Here is a 12918-nt window from a genome sequence, read left to right on the forward strand (position 1 = left end):
GGCGTCTCAGCTTGACTCGTGCATCGGCACTTCCTCTTTGGTCGGGTTTCCACAAGGCTGACCGAAGCCGTTTCCCCACATTCCCCGCGACAGCGATAAACCATGCTGATGATGTCTGATTGCGATAGTGAGCGATAGCGAGAGGTAATGTGACGCAAGCATTTGATGATGATGGGGCGCGTCGTAGGTGACGGAAATGTTATGTGTGGCTTATGCAAGGGGCTAGCGCACGTGGAGAGGATGTCTTGGATGACAATGTGTCTTTGTGACGAGATTTTGCTAAGAGAAACATAAAGTACGGCGCGTCGCGTCGCATTGCTTCCACCTACATGCATACGTGCATACACAATTTTCGGAACCGGAGGCAGCCATGAGGTGCAGCGCGGTGAGTGGATGGTACGAGGCAGGGCGCATGAAGCGAGGATGCGAGGTTGCAACGGCGCGGCCGCTACTGCGCGCAGGTCGAGTAGCAACAAGACATTCACCGCAGCTCGAGTCGCCGCCGTCTAGCGACTCCCCGTCTGCCTCAATCTCCGCGGCAGCACTGGGCGACGAGTCTTTCCACAACGGCAGCCGCTGGCAGGCGAGAGCGACTCTGGGATTCGCTGGGCGTGCTAGAGCGTGTTTCGCGGCCAGGATCCCCGTGTGATAATTGCTTTGCGCTGGTAACGGGCCCCTCCAACGCATTGCCTGGGCCGCGCATGGGCAACAACAACAATTGCGACTTTGCCCGCGACGCTGCCGTCGGTCTGGATCCCCGAGTGCGTGTTGAGGGAGGATATGCACACCGCAGCCCGCCATTCACCGCCGCCGCCGCCCACCTCCGCCAACGCACCTCCGCGCCGCGACAGACGACGCCCCGACGATAGGACGGCATAGCAGCCGGCCCGGGCCAGAGGAAGACGTCAACATGGTCTCACACCCCTCCCGACCGGCGCACCAAGCCTCCAACTCGCGCTCGTCGCAGCCCTCCGCCCCGACCACCAGCACACCGGGCCACGCGAAGAAGTCGTCGTCGTCGTCCAACCACAATGGCCAGCCCCGCGAGCGCGACCAGCGGCCGAGCAGAGAGGGCACCGCGCAGAAGGCCGCCCAGGGCGTCGATGGCCTCAAGGACTTCCAGCTGGGCGACTGCCTGGGCAAAGGCGCATTCGGCAGCGTGTACCGCGCCCTCAACTGGGGGACTGGCGAGGCCGTCGCCATCAAGCAGGTCCGCCTGGAGAACCTGGGCACCGCCGACCTCAAGAACATGGAGATGGAGATTGACCTGCTCAAGAACCTGAACCACCCCAACATCGTCAAGTACAACGGCTTCGTGAGGAGCTCCGAGAGTCTGTACATTATTCTGGAGTGAGTGGCCCGATTGGACATCTTGGGCGTAGCTAATGTTGTCAGGTACTGCGAAAACGGATCGTTGCACAGCATCTGCAAGAACTTTGGAAAATTCCCCGAAAACCTCGTCGCGCTGTACATGTCGCAGGTCCTCCACGGCCTCCTCTACCTCCACGAGCAGGGTGTCATACATCGGGATATAAAGGGCGCGAACATTCTGACGACCAAGGAGGGCCTCGTCAAGCTGGCAGACTTTGGCGTAGCCACCAAGCAGTCAGGTCTGGACCAGTCGAGTGTCGTCGGCACGCCGTACTGGATGGCTCCCGAGGTCATCGAATTATCCGGCGCTACTACGTCGTCAGACATATGGAGTTTGGGATGCACAGTCATTGAGCTTATCGAAGGGAAGCCGCCCTACCACAAGCTGCAGCCCATGCAGGCCCTCTTCAGAATCGTCAACGATGAGCACCCGCCGATACCTGGAAGTGCCTCTCCGGTAAGTGCACCCGCGGTCCCTTGTATGTCAGATGCTAACCCCTACAGCTGCTGCGTGAGTTCCTCATGGAGTGTTTCCAGAAGAATCCCACGCTCCGCATCTCCGCAAAACGCCTCCTCAAGCACCCATGGATTCTCAGCGCCAAGCGGACTGTCCCTGCAGTACCCACAAAACCTACCGAATATCAGGAAGCAGTCAAGTCCGTGCAGGAGTGGAACGAGGCATTAAAGTCGCCCAGCTCCCTGCGCCGAAGCTCGCGTCTTGTGTCGGGTTTGCAGAAAGCCAGTCCTGCTGCTTCATCTCGCAAGAATCCGGCCAATGTTAATCTCAACATCCCGAAGCACAGACCCACCGCTGAGTCGTTCCGCTCCCCAGAGCTAGATCATGACGATAACTGGGACAATGACTTTGCCGAAAGCATATCGCCCCGCGCCCTGCAGATGCCACACTTGAAGCCACAGGACAACTTTGGCGGTCTCTTTTCGAGCGACAAGCTCAAGGCTTTTGCCAGTTTTGAGTCGGTTACAGAAATGGCAGAGTACGATGGCGAGGCTACGGTGAAGAGTCCGATGAACTTGGCGCAGTTCCAGAGCTTCCCGAAAGCGTCGGGCCATAGAGCGGTTGAGAGGTCGAGAGGCGCCAACGGTAGACCTAGGACGTCTGCATCTTCATCGAACACGTCTTCGAGATCAAATTCGAACGCTTCCACATCAGAGTACGAGGATAGACATGAACCCCAGCCGAGAACGGCATTCCTGCGAGGTACACCAAGGCCTGCACAGCCTCCTAAGCCAAAGACAACAGCGCCAGCGCGGCCAAGTCAGCTCTTTCGCGAGGACACTGTCGAGGATTACTCAGATCTCATGCCAGCTGATGAGGGTGCCTTTGAGCGTAAGCTAGCGTCCATGCAGTACGCAAACTCGCCAGCCGTGCCATCTAGACAAGTAATCGTCACCAACTCCAGCCCGCCATCTGACACTTTCTCCCCACGATTGTTCCATCCCAGCGACCTGAAAGCAGGGCCCAAGTCAACGCGCGATCTCAAGTCTGGTGGCAATGTCCATCAGAGATCGACGAGCTCAACATCCACGCGGAAGCAGCTGCAGCGGACGCAGTCAGAGATTGAGATTCAAAAGTACGCCGAGGATGAAGGTGACGACTTTTCAGATGTCTTTGGTGATATCAAGAGTCAGCTTGCTAACCCTAGCCGAGCCGAGAGTGATAGCGGGAGTGAGCACAGCAGTCTTGCCATGATCACATCGAAGATGGCGAACTCTTTCATCATAGCCGACGAGGATGATCTTGATCCGTTCGCGAACCTTGATGAGGGCCTTGACAATATCAACCTGGAAAACAACGTCGCGCGAGACCGGGACGACCGGTTGACGAAAATGACGGAGAGTCTTGTAGGCTGTCTGAAGACAAGTCAACCCGACGACGAGCTACTCGACATTGCAGATCAACTGCTGCAGGTGCTACATGAATCTCCGGATAAGCGATCGATCATACTACGGAGCCACGGCATGCTGCCTATATTGGAGATTCTCGGAACCAGACCGCACAACGAGGTAGTCCTACCTCTTCTGAAGATTATCAACCTGATCATCCTGGAAGACTCTGAGTCACAAGAGAGCTTGTCGTTCTTGGGTGGCATCCCTACCATTTGTTACTTCGCCTCCAAGAAGTTCCCCAGCGACATCCGGAAAGAAGCTGCGGCTTTCGTACGGCAGATGTACCAGACAAGCACACTGACGTTGCAGATGTTTATCGGCTGTGGTGGTATTAATGTGCTTGTTGAGTTCTTGGAGGAGGACATTGACGCTGAGCGCGATCTGGTGCTCATCGGTGTCAACGGCGTATTTGGCGTTTTTGAATTGCAGGGCCCGACTCCTAAGAACGACTTTTGTCGCATCTTCTCGAGATCGAGCGTACTATACCCCCTCAGCTTGGTTTTGAACCGCATGGTGGAGGAGGACGGTGAGGTTGCACGCCTCATCGTCGGCAGGATTGTACAGATCTTTCTCATCTTCTCGCAAGCTGAGAGTCATGTCAAGGATCTTGTGGCGGATCGGATGATCCTGAAGCGTAAGTTATCTCACATTTCACAAGGCTCGACAGTTACGGCGTCGTCGCAATCTTAAACATAGCTAACAACGTACAGGTGTATTGAAAGATCTCCGCAAGATGGCACCACCGCACCAGATCACCATGCTCAAGTTCATCAAGAACCTCAGCTCGCTCTCGTCAACCCACGAAGCCTTACAAAACTCCAACGCGATCGACATCCTAATCGAATTACTGAAGTCGACCCGACAGAAAGACGCAATGAGCCGCAGTCAACAGCGATCCGCCTCCGACCCAGCTCGCCTCCCTCCGTTCCATCGCGAGATCTCAAACCAGATCCTCAATACCATGTACAACTTGTGTCGGCACAACAAGAGCAGACAGGAGGAGGCTGCGTTGTCGGACATCATTCCTCTGCTGAAGGAAGTTGTGCGCGAGGGCGGCCCGCTCAAGGAGTTTGCGCTGCCGGTGCTGCTTGAGATGGTCAACTCGGGCAAGGTGGCACGAAAGATGTTGTGGGATGCAAAGGGTCTGGCATTCTACGTTTCGCTGTTGGGCGACCGCAATTGGGCGGTGACGGCCCTGGACGCCATCTTCGTGTGGTATGTATATCATGAAGCTTTTAAAGTTATGTACGGCATGTTAACTACTACAGGCTTCAGGAAGAAACCGCGCGCGTCGAGCAATACCTCCTCTCCTCGCAATCGAACTTCACCGTCGCCATCATCTCCGCGTACACCTCCGCCGACCTTCCACACTCTACCTTTGAGAACATGCTCGAGCCACTGCAGAAGGTGGTTCGTTTGTCACCACCAATCGCTGCCTCCCTCGCCGTACCCGAGATCTTCGGTCGCACAGAACAAAAGCTGGGACACAAGGATGCTGTGACGCGTCTCAACTTCCTCCGTATCCTGCGGACGATTTGCGATGCGAAGGACGAGGGCTGCTGGCTCATACGTGCGTTCGGCTGCTATGAGCGCATCAGCTGGCTCATGGAACACGACTCCGCGGTATTGGTACGCCAAATGGCCGAGGAGCTCGTCCGCGCTTGTGATGAAGTCGAACTCTCTGGCATCAGCAAAGGATCCAACGGCAAACGAAGCCTTAGTCGCGCCTCGACCGTAGGCATGAACCTACGCCGCCCCGCGTCCTCAGCCGGCCGCCGCGACGGCTCAGGCTCTAGCACCGGTTCCACACTGGTCAGTAGCGGCATGGGTCTCACACCTCCCACCCCCAACTCACTCAAATCCACCTTCATGCTCCCACCCATGTCCGGCACACCGACAGGTCACCGCGGCGACCACCGCATCACACGCTCCCAATCCTCAACCGCAATGTGGGATCTCGCCGAAGACCCCACCGCCGTCCTCCCTCCTTCTTCCTCCGGCCGCTCGAAACCACCCGCCCTCGCTCGCAGTTCCACTTCCTTCGCCGCCCTCCAATCAAACACCAGTACACCAACCGGTCCACGCACTTCCTCACGCCCTCCCTCCCGCGACGCAGCAACCAGTCTCGCGCGTATAGAAGCGAATCACAACAACGCAAAGTCCTCGTCTCGACTTCCCAAAGCGCGTCAAGGACGCATGAGCGAAGCCGTGAGTCGGCGTCGACAAAGCGTTGTCGGAGGCGAGAACGAAACACCTCCCGGGCATGCTTCTTCTCATGGACATAGCACTGGGTCTCCTGCGCCGTCGAGTAGCCAGCCGGTGCATTCGACGAGTAACGCGCCGCCGCTCCCACGGTTGCAGATTGTGAGGAGGAGGAGGGAGACTAGTGGTGGGGAAATGAGTACGGCGGCGAGGAAGGGGGTGCAGGATTAGCAATCTGAGGTGACGAAGTCGCCTGAGAGGGAAGGTCCTGGGGAGAGGCGGGGTGGAGATGGATACTTGACGCAGGTACGCAGGAGGAGGGGGTGGACTGGTCTTTGACCTTCCTACCACACCAACGAGTGTGGGGTGTGTTTTTCCTTTGTACATTTTCTTTTTGGATTGGATCCCGGATATACTTTTGCTCAGCGGTGGATACGAGAATGGCGTTACGGTCTCGCCTGGCTTTGGCTTCGGATACGGCTGGGAAGCATTGTTAGGTTTGTATTGCATAGCATGGGCGTTCTCTTTTGTTTGATAAGCCGATTACTTCTCCTCGATGAGGCGAAGGGGATAGATTAGAGAGGAAAGGAGGGGAGGGGGTAGTGTGGAGTGTGGAAGTAGGGGAGTGTGGATACTGGTTACTGGTTGCATAGAATGAGATTGTTGAGAGATGAAGCCGATAGTTGTCGACTGTGTTGTACTTTGATCGACTTCAGGCGTTGAATGGCGACTTTAAGGTCTACGATGTGGTTCAAGAGGTGGACGAGAACGCACCGACGCAGAGCTTTGTCGAGCTACCATACTTCAGTCGAGTAACGATATATGGGCCTTGAGGTGAGGTGTTGGGGCTGATGACTATGATTTCTTCTCTCGCGATAGTTTTAGTAAAGAAATGGAGAAGTGAGCGCCACATTGCAGTATCACTGACCCTCAAACGGCTTATCGCCCGCAGGACCGTCCCTAGCTCTAGTGTCGTCAACCGTACGGATATCTCGGAGCTCATTGTCGTGATCGAAGCCTCTCCGAATGGCTGTGGCATACGCAGTCTCCAAACGCTGTACAGAGTTATACCAAGCGAGTCTCCACCAGGACACTTGACCATCACTGTGACTGCTTCTCCTGACTATACGTTGAAATCAACCGTGGAAGCTAGGCTTCGACTTCGATATGGGTCGTAATCGGGTTGAGCTAGGCAAGGAATACGGCACTTGTGTGATCTTCAGTCAGGAAGAGCCTCCAGATAAAGCAAAAAGCGGACAGGGCGAGGGTGCACCTGAAGCTGCGTTGCTAAGAAATGGGAAGCTTGGGGTGGATGCATTCGTTGATCTCGGCGGGGAGGAGGCTGAGTTGTTCGTGTATGGTGGTGTTTCCATGTGGAGGCTCGCTGCCGTTGGGTATCGAAAATGATGGTTTGCTGGGTGTGTGCTCTTTGAGATCGTCTTCATGTGAGGCAATTGGGAATGCTGTAGTTACCCAAGATGTCGAGAAGTTCAAAATGAACGATAGAGTGTCCAGAATAGCGACTCGACGCGGTATAAAGATCCCAAACGATGACTTCAGACGCACGAGTCTCCAGTAGGCGCTCCCGTCGTCCGCCCTGACACCCACACGCCGCGTGTATTTCCAACACTCCCCGTGTCCCCAAACTACCAACGTCGTCGTACCAACCTTCCGCCTCGCTGCCACTTCCCTCTTATTGCGCCCAGTATCTCTCCACCATATTTACTCCAAAAGTGCAAAAATGCAAAATCTCTCCATCAAAAATAACCAAAAACACACGCAGCAGCGCCCCACGACAACGGCGACGAGCGCAAAAAGATGGACTTGCAGGGAATCGAACCCTGGACCACTCCCATGCTAAGGGAGTATTATACCACTAAACCACAAGCCCGGTTCTGCTGTTCCTGGAGGAGGAACTGCTTTGATGAAGAGATGAGAAAATGCGGCGTATATATCGCCAAGAACAACGAGGTTGATTGATGAGCGCGTTGGGAAGATAGCGAGGATGATGCCCCACCTCGGTGTTGGAGGTTTGCCGGAGGTTTGCCGGGACCAGGAACTGACTAGCGATGTGGGGACGAATCCTAAGGGTAATATTAGTGGTAACACAGGAACGACTGTTGAGTTGGTCGAAGGGTGTGCGATGCGATATATCTTTGAGGTTCTTCCACTTGAGCGATGGATGCTGACAATGTTTCGCCATTTCGGTAACGGCAGATTGCGAACACCACGATGATGCTCAAGCCACTATGCGACAGTCGCTCCGACAATATTTCAGTACAGTCATTCGTCGGTATTACCATCTCTTTCACACCACGTAATGCGTCGACAGCGTAGCGCGAAATTGTCTAAGAAAGAATTGACGGAACGCATCGAAGTCGACCAAGCCCCTGGATTCATCAAGGTCGGTCTGGAATCTGCTTCGATGTCGCGTAAGAGCTGCGCGACAACATTGTTTGCAGTCTGCAGGGAGACGACGCGGTGGTGCCGTGGTGTGGGTTATCGCATCGCGACATAGTCGTGGAGACTACGCTGGTGAGTAATGTTGCGGATAGTCGACTTCATCATGATAGTGATCGCGACGCGATCAGTTCGTGTCAGCGTGGAGCCGACGCGGTGATGCCGTGCCATGAGTTTCTGCGTCGCGAACTGAGCGCGGAAACTACATCATTTCGTAACCAGATCGCGGCGGGTCGTCGAACTCCCCTTTCTAGCATGACGCGACGGCATGCTGTGGACAGTAGGGCGCTGGATGGGTAGCGAGCGTGAAGTACTCAGGAAGATGTATCGTAGGAATGCGCAACGTCGGCAGCTGAGGTCGCGATGGAGCTGCGTGGGTGGAAGACGGGGTGTAGAGAAAGAGTTTGCAAGACGGAGGACGTTGGGTTAATCAAGGACAAAAGATGGCACGGACGCGGTGAAAGTGAAAGTGAAAAGTGAGTGCCGCATTGGGATGGAAGCGTCTAGCAGTAACAGACCACCACAGACCACCACACCACTCTCTCGACACAACAACAGCATGGAAGACAAAACCATAACACAAATATCATTCATTAGAACCTCATACACAACACCGCGTTCTACTTCACACCCACCCCCAACCCTCCATCCTCTACTCAACCTTCACCCTCTCCCACCTCAACCCCTCCTCAATACTCCCCCTCGTAACCCCCCAATTATCCGCAAACCAATTATCCCTCGGCTTCCAAGGCCCCGCATCCGCGCAATTCGGCATCTTCTTCATCGCCACATTGACATACGTGCTATTGAGCGGACTAGCACTAACCGTCTTCTGTCTGCTCTTCTCATCAATCACAGGCGTCACACTGGTATACCCCTGCTCTTGCTGGTGCTTGATAAGGCGGACGAAGAGGCGGGACGCGGCGTCTGAGCCGAGTGTCCAAGAAGCGTTCCAGTAGCCGATGATATTGCCGAGGTTGGGGAGGGAGGTGAGCATGGCGTTGCGCCACATGTATTGTTCTGAGACTTCGACTTTCTTGCCGTCGACGCGCACGTCGATGCCGCCGAGGAAACGCATGTTGAGGCCTGTGGCAGTAACAATGATATCAGCGTCGAGTTTGGTGCCGCTGTTGAGTTCGATGCCGTCGGCGACGACGCTCTTGATGGTGTCGGTGACGATGTGTGCTTTCCCTGAGCTGAAGGCTTTGAAGTAGTCGCCGTCGGGGCAGAGGCACATGCGTTGTTGCCAGGGGTTGTAGCCGGGCTTAAAGTGTGGGTCGACGGGGAAGTCGGCCGGGAGTTGTTGGGCGGCTTTCTTGACGAGGAAGTTGGATGCGAGGGTGGGGAACCAGATGCAGAATTTGTAGAGGAGGATGGGGACGAGGGTGAACATGAAGCCTGGGGGTGTTAGCACAGATCGATATTTGATTGAAGGAAGACTTACGCTTGTAGCGGAGGGTGAACCACTCCGGCGCCCACTTCTCAAACCACACCTGATCCTTCTGTGGCAGACTCATAATGTACGTCGGACTTCTCTGCAACTGGGTAACGCTGCCCACACCATTATCCACCATCGCGGGCATCATGGTAATAGTAGTCGCGCCACTACCCACGATAATCATCTTCTTGCCCTTGTAATCCAGATCCTCAGGCCAGAACTGCGGATGAACAAGCTTGCCCTTGAAGTTGTCGATACCGGGGATGTTCGCCTTCAGCGGCGTGTCGTAGTTGTAGTAACCCGTACCAGTGATCAGCCACTTGGTCCAGTACACCACCGTCCGCGGCTCTCTCCCAACATCATTCCCAACCTCCACCTCAAGTCTCCATCGCTGTTCCTCACTCCTCCAATCCGCCTTCATAACCTTGTGTCTATACCGAATCTTCTTGTCCAGATCGAACTTGTGCGCCGTCTCCTGCAAGTAGCTCATGATGCTCTCGCCGCTCGCAATCGGATTCTTCGCCCTCCAGGGATAGAACTGGAAGCCCAGCGTGTGCAGATCGGAATCCGACCGTACACCCGGGTATTTGAATTGCGACCATGTTCCTCCGAGTTCGTGGCGGGCTTCGAGGACGGCGAATTTGGCGTCTGGCAGCGACTCTTGGATACGGTAGGCCGAGTTGATGCCGCTGAGGCCGCTGCCGATTACTAACACGTCGAAGTACGAGTCGATCATGGCGGGCCGGTGTGCTGACGGTCTGCGGTGCTTACGGTGGAGAAAGGGTGCCGGCGCAGGTACGCGAGGTGGGGAGGTGGCAGGTAAAGTGTAGTCTCTCAATCGGCGTCGTGACTCGTATATATGTGAAGCGTCCGACGAATACAAAAGCTATGACAGCAAGTCAGTGGTGGGCAATGGCCAGGGGAGCCGGTGCATGTCGACCTTTGTACCTAACCACCTCAGACCTCAACCTCCGAGGTGGCTCCACCCCCATCGTGCGACGCCACACGTTGCGCACGCTACCCCACCACTAGACATTTCGTCCATCATCTAGTCCATCACGGCCGTCTTTCACCGCCGTGCGATTGGGGGTGTCGTTCGCAACCTTAGTGTTGTTGAAGCGGTAAATACGTCACCGAGTTTTTTGCCGAGGCAGATCCTTAGTTGCTTTTTCTCCGGCACCCGCTCACCTTGCCACAAAAGGAAACATGACTTGTGTGCGACAGGCATGACTCGCTCTGTTGACTCCTTTTGGACCACTATGCGCGAGACAGGTTACGGCTGCTGAGATGCTTGGAGAGTTGATTTGAGAGGCCTGGTCAAATGTACCCCGCAGATCATGATCACCAGCTAAAGTTGGATTGCCTTATCGGAAACTTTCGTAGGGCTGGACGACGCTACAAGTCCCCAATTCTCGGAAACCCAAGACGTCCGAAAGCCAGATACCTCGGTATGTTCGAGCGAACGATGCCTGAACACCTCGATGTTCACGAGACAAGGTGCGATGTCAAATAGCGATCGCGGAGCGCACCGAGGCAGGCAGACAGACTGCTAGTGAGAATTCCGAAAGGTTGGTAGACTGAGCAGACGGACGAGTCTAATATAGACACACATTAAGCGAATGCGAAGAGCTTCCCTGATCCCACACATCTCCCTATCTACTCCCTTCCAATGATAATCATTTCCCCCTCCGCCCCGCTATCACTAGTCACATACATCCTACCATAGCCGTCCTGCGCAATACTCACAGGCCTGAAACATTGCGTAGTTGAGCAAGACTCGACATCCGGATTCCAAAATATATCAGCCCAATTCTGCGTACTATTCACGGCTGCTTTCGGTCCGAAGCCGTTCGCACCCTTGGTAAACGGCACTTCAATGATCTTGTATCCAATAGAAGGGTTGCGGTTCCACGATCCATGGAGTGTAATGTACATGCTAGTGAAGTTCTTGTTGAAGCTCGCATCAAGGGGTGCGGAGTGCGCCGGAAGAGCAAGACGCGGTGGTATACTGCGGGTCTTACAGGTATCGTCCGTGAAGGTCGCATTAGGCTCCAGAACGAACTGGTCGCCTATCGTGAATGGTTTGTCTGCAATAGATGCCGGGTTGAAGACGGTATAACAGGTGGGGTACCCGTACCAGTCCGTGTTCTCTTTGGATGGATCTCCGAGGTAGTTGATTTCATCAGCTGGGTTGTCAGTGTGAATATCCACGGATATCCCGTCAATAGTGCGATGCAGCTCGTCCGAAGAATTCTCGACACCCCAAAGCATGCCGTCAGCATCGAATGCTAGGCCGACTTCATTGCGGAGCCCGTAGCCCATCTGGTAGCCACTACTTGGGTAGTCGTAGCCATCGTCAGGAACAGTGGTCGTGTCAAAGACTTTGATGCAGGATCGGCCGGTTGCGATATCCGCAGAACCGTAATCGAAGTTATCATTCGAGCCATGAGATACGAGGAGCAGGTTTGGGTACTTTGGAGGGATTGCTAGCGTCCTGGTGACATGGCCTCTACTGTCCATGCCTGTCAAGACTGTTGTTGCGTTCTCAGATACGCTCATGGTGGTTGCATCATATGGCCATGAGAATACTGAAGTCGCAGAGCTAGCGAACAGCGTCTTCCCATCGTGGCTGAGCACAATGCCATGGTTGAGGTTCCGCTGAGCGATGACAATCTTGGACGAGGTGAGGCAGCCGTTTGGCGCGATTCTGTGTGCTGTAATGCCCATTCCATTTTGAACGACAAGAAGGTTCCCGGCGTTATCGAATATAAGACCTCTTGGCTGGGTCAGCCCTCCTGCGACCTTCGTCGCCCTCCATCCTTTCGCTGTGCTGGCAGGAAATGCAAGTTCTGCAACATCAGCGCACGACACAGGTATTCCTGTCTGGGTTGGTTGTGGTAATCCCGAAGTGACTGTACTCATGCTCGTCGTAGTCGATATTGTAGTGACAGCCGAGCTCGGTACTGGGGTGCTGCTTGATGCTGGTGGGGTACCATCGATGAGGTTCGCAGCAACCAACTCGTCGAAATCCGCATTCTGACCTTGTGTGAGGTCAATTCGGTAGTTTCCAAAGGAATTGTGCACGTTGAAGGTAGATCTATTGTTCGCCGGCTCAGCAGGTAGTCTACTCGATAAACCATAAGCGAACTTTTGCGCAGATGCATTCGCGTCGATGGAAACCAGATTACCGTCCACGTCATGCCATTGGGAGCAACCTTTGCACCGCACAGTCAGAGTCCAGTGAGTCGCATTGTATCCAGTCCCTTTGATGTACGAGTACTCTGCTTCGGCATAAGGCTGTGGTAAGCTCAGTCCGAAGGCCATCCTTGACGAGTAAATGGAGGTGTTTGATACACTGTTCATCCATCCGACTGTAAGTGGGACATATGGCATCGTACCGCCCCAGCTGAATCCGACCCATCCATTCTTGATAGGCGATACAATTTGCAGAACGGTATCGAAAGGCGCGGCTTTTGATTTGGGTAGAGCGACACCAAAGGTAATTCCATTCGTACCGGTCCACCCAGAATAGCAAATCG

The 12918-nt window shown here is 54.7% G+C and overlaps 3 protein-coding genes and 1 non-coding gene across 4 annotated transcripts; 1 reads left to right on the forward strand and 3 right to left on the reverse strand.

Annotated features, from left to right (window-relative positions):
- Positions 1-910: 910 nt before the first annotated feature.
- Positions 911-5712, forward strand: J4E93_008044 (uncharacterized protein; the record flags this gene model as incomplete). Its single annotated transcript, XM_049345947.1, has 5 exons — positions 911-1350; positions 1396-1828; positions 1876-3913; positions 3990-4494; positions 4548-5712. The coding sequence occupies 5 exons, from the start codon at positions 911-913 to the stop codon at positions 5710-5712; spliced, it is 4581 nt and encodes a 1526-aa protein (XP_049196880.1).
- Positions 5713-7300: 1588 nt separating this feature from the next.
- On the reverse strand, positions 7301-7372 carry J4E93_008045. The gene has a single exon. It is a non-coding gene; the product is annotated as a tRNA-Ala (tRNA).
- Positions 7373-8593: 1221 nt separating this feature from the next.
- Positions 8594-10115, reverse strand: J4E93_008046 (uncharacterized protein; the record flags this gene model as incomplete). The annotated part of the gene is made up of 2 exons (XM_049345948.1): positions 8594-9339; positions 9386-10115. 2 exons carry the CDS (start codon positions 10113-10115, stop codon positions 8594-8596), a joined length of 1476 nt encoding a protein of 491 aa, XP_049196881.1.
- A 920-nt stretch (positions 10116-11035) lies between these two features.
- Positions 11036-12703, reverse strand: J4E93_008047 (uncharacterized protein; the record flags this gene model as incomplete). The annotated part of the gene is made up of 2 exons (XM_049345949.1): positions 11036-12093; positions 12373-12703. 2 exons carry the CDS (start codon positions 12701-12703, stop codon positions 11036-11038), a joined length of 1389 nt encoding a protein of 462 aa, XP_049196882.1.
- Positions 12704-12918: the final 215 nt, after the last annotated feature.

The sequence above is a fragment of the Alternaria ventricosa genome, assembly GCF_023758065.1.
Source record: "Alternaria ventricosa strain BMP 2768 chromosome Unknown scaffold_15, whole genome shotgun sequence".
Classification (NCBI taxonomy): Eukaryota; Fungi; Ascomycota; class Dothideomycetes; order Pleosporales; family Pleosporaceae; genus Alternaria; species Alternaria ventricosa.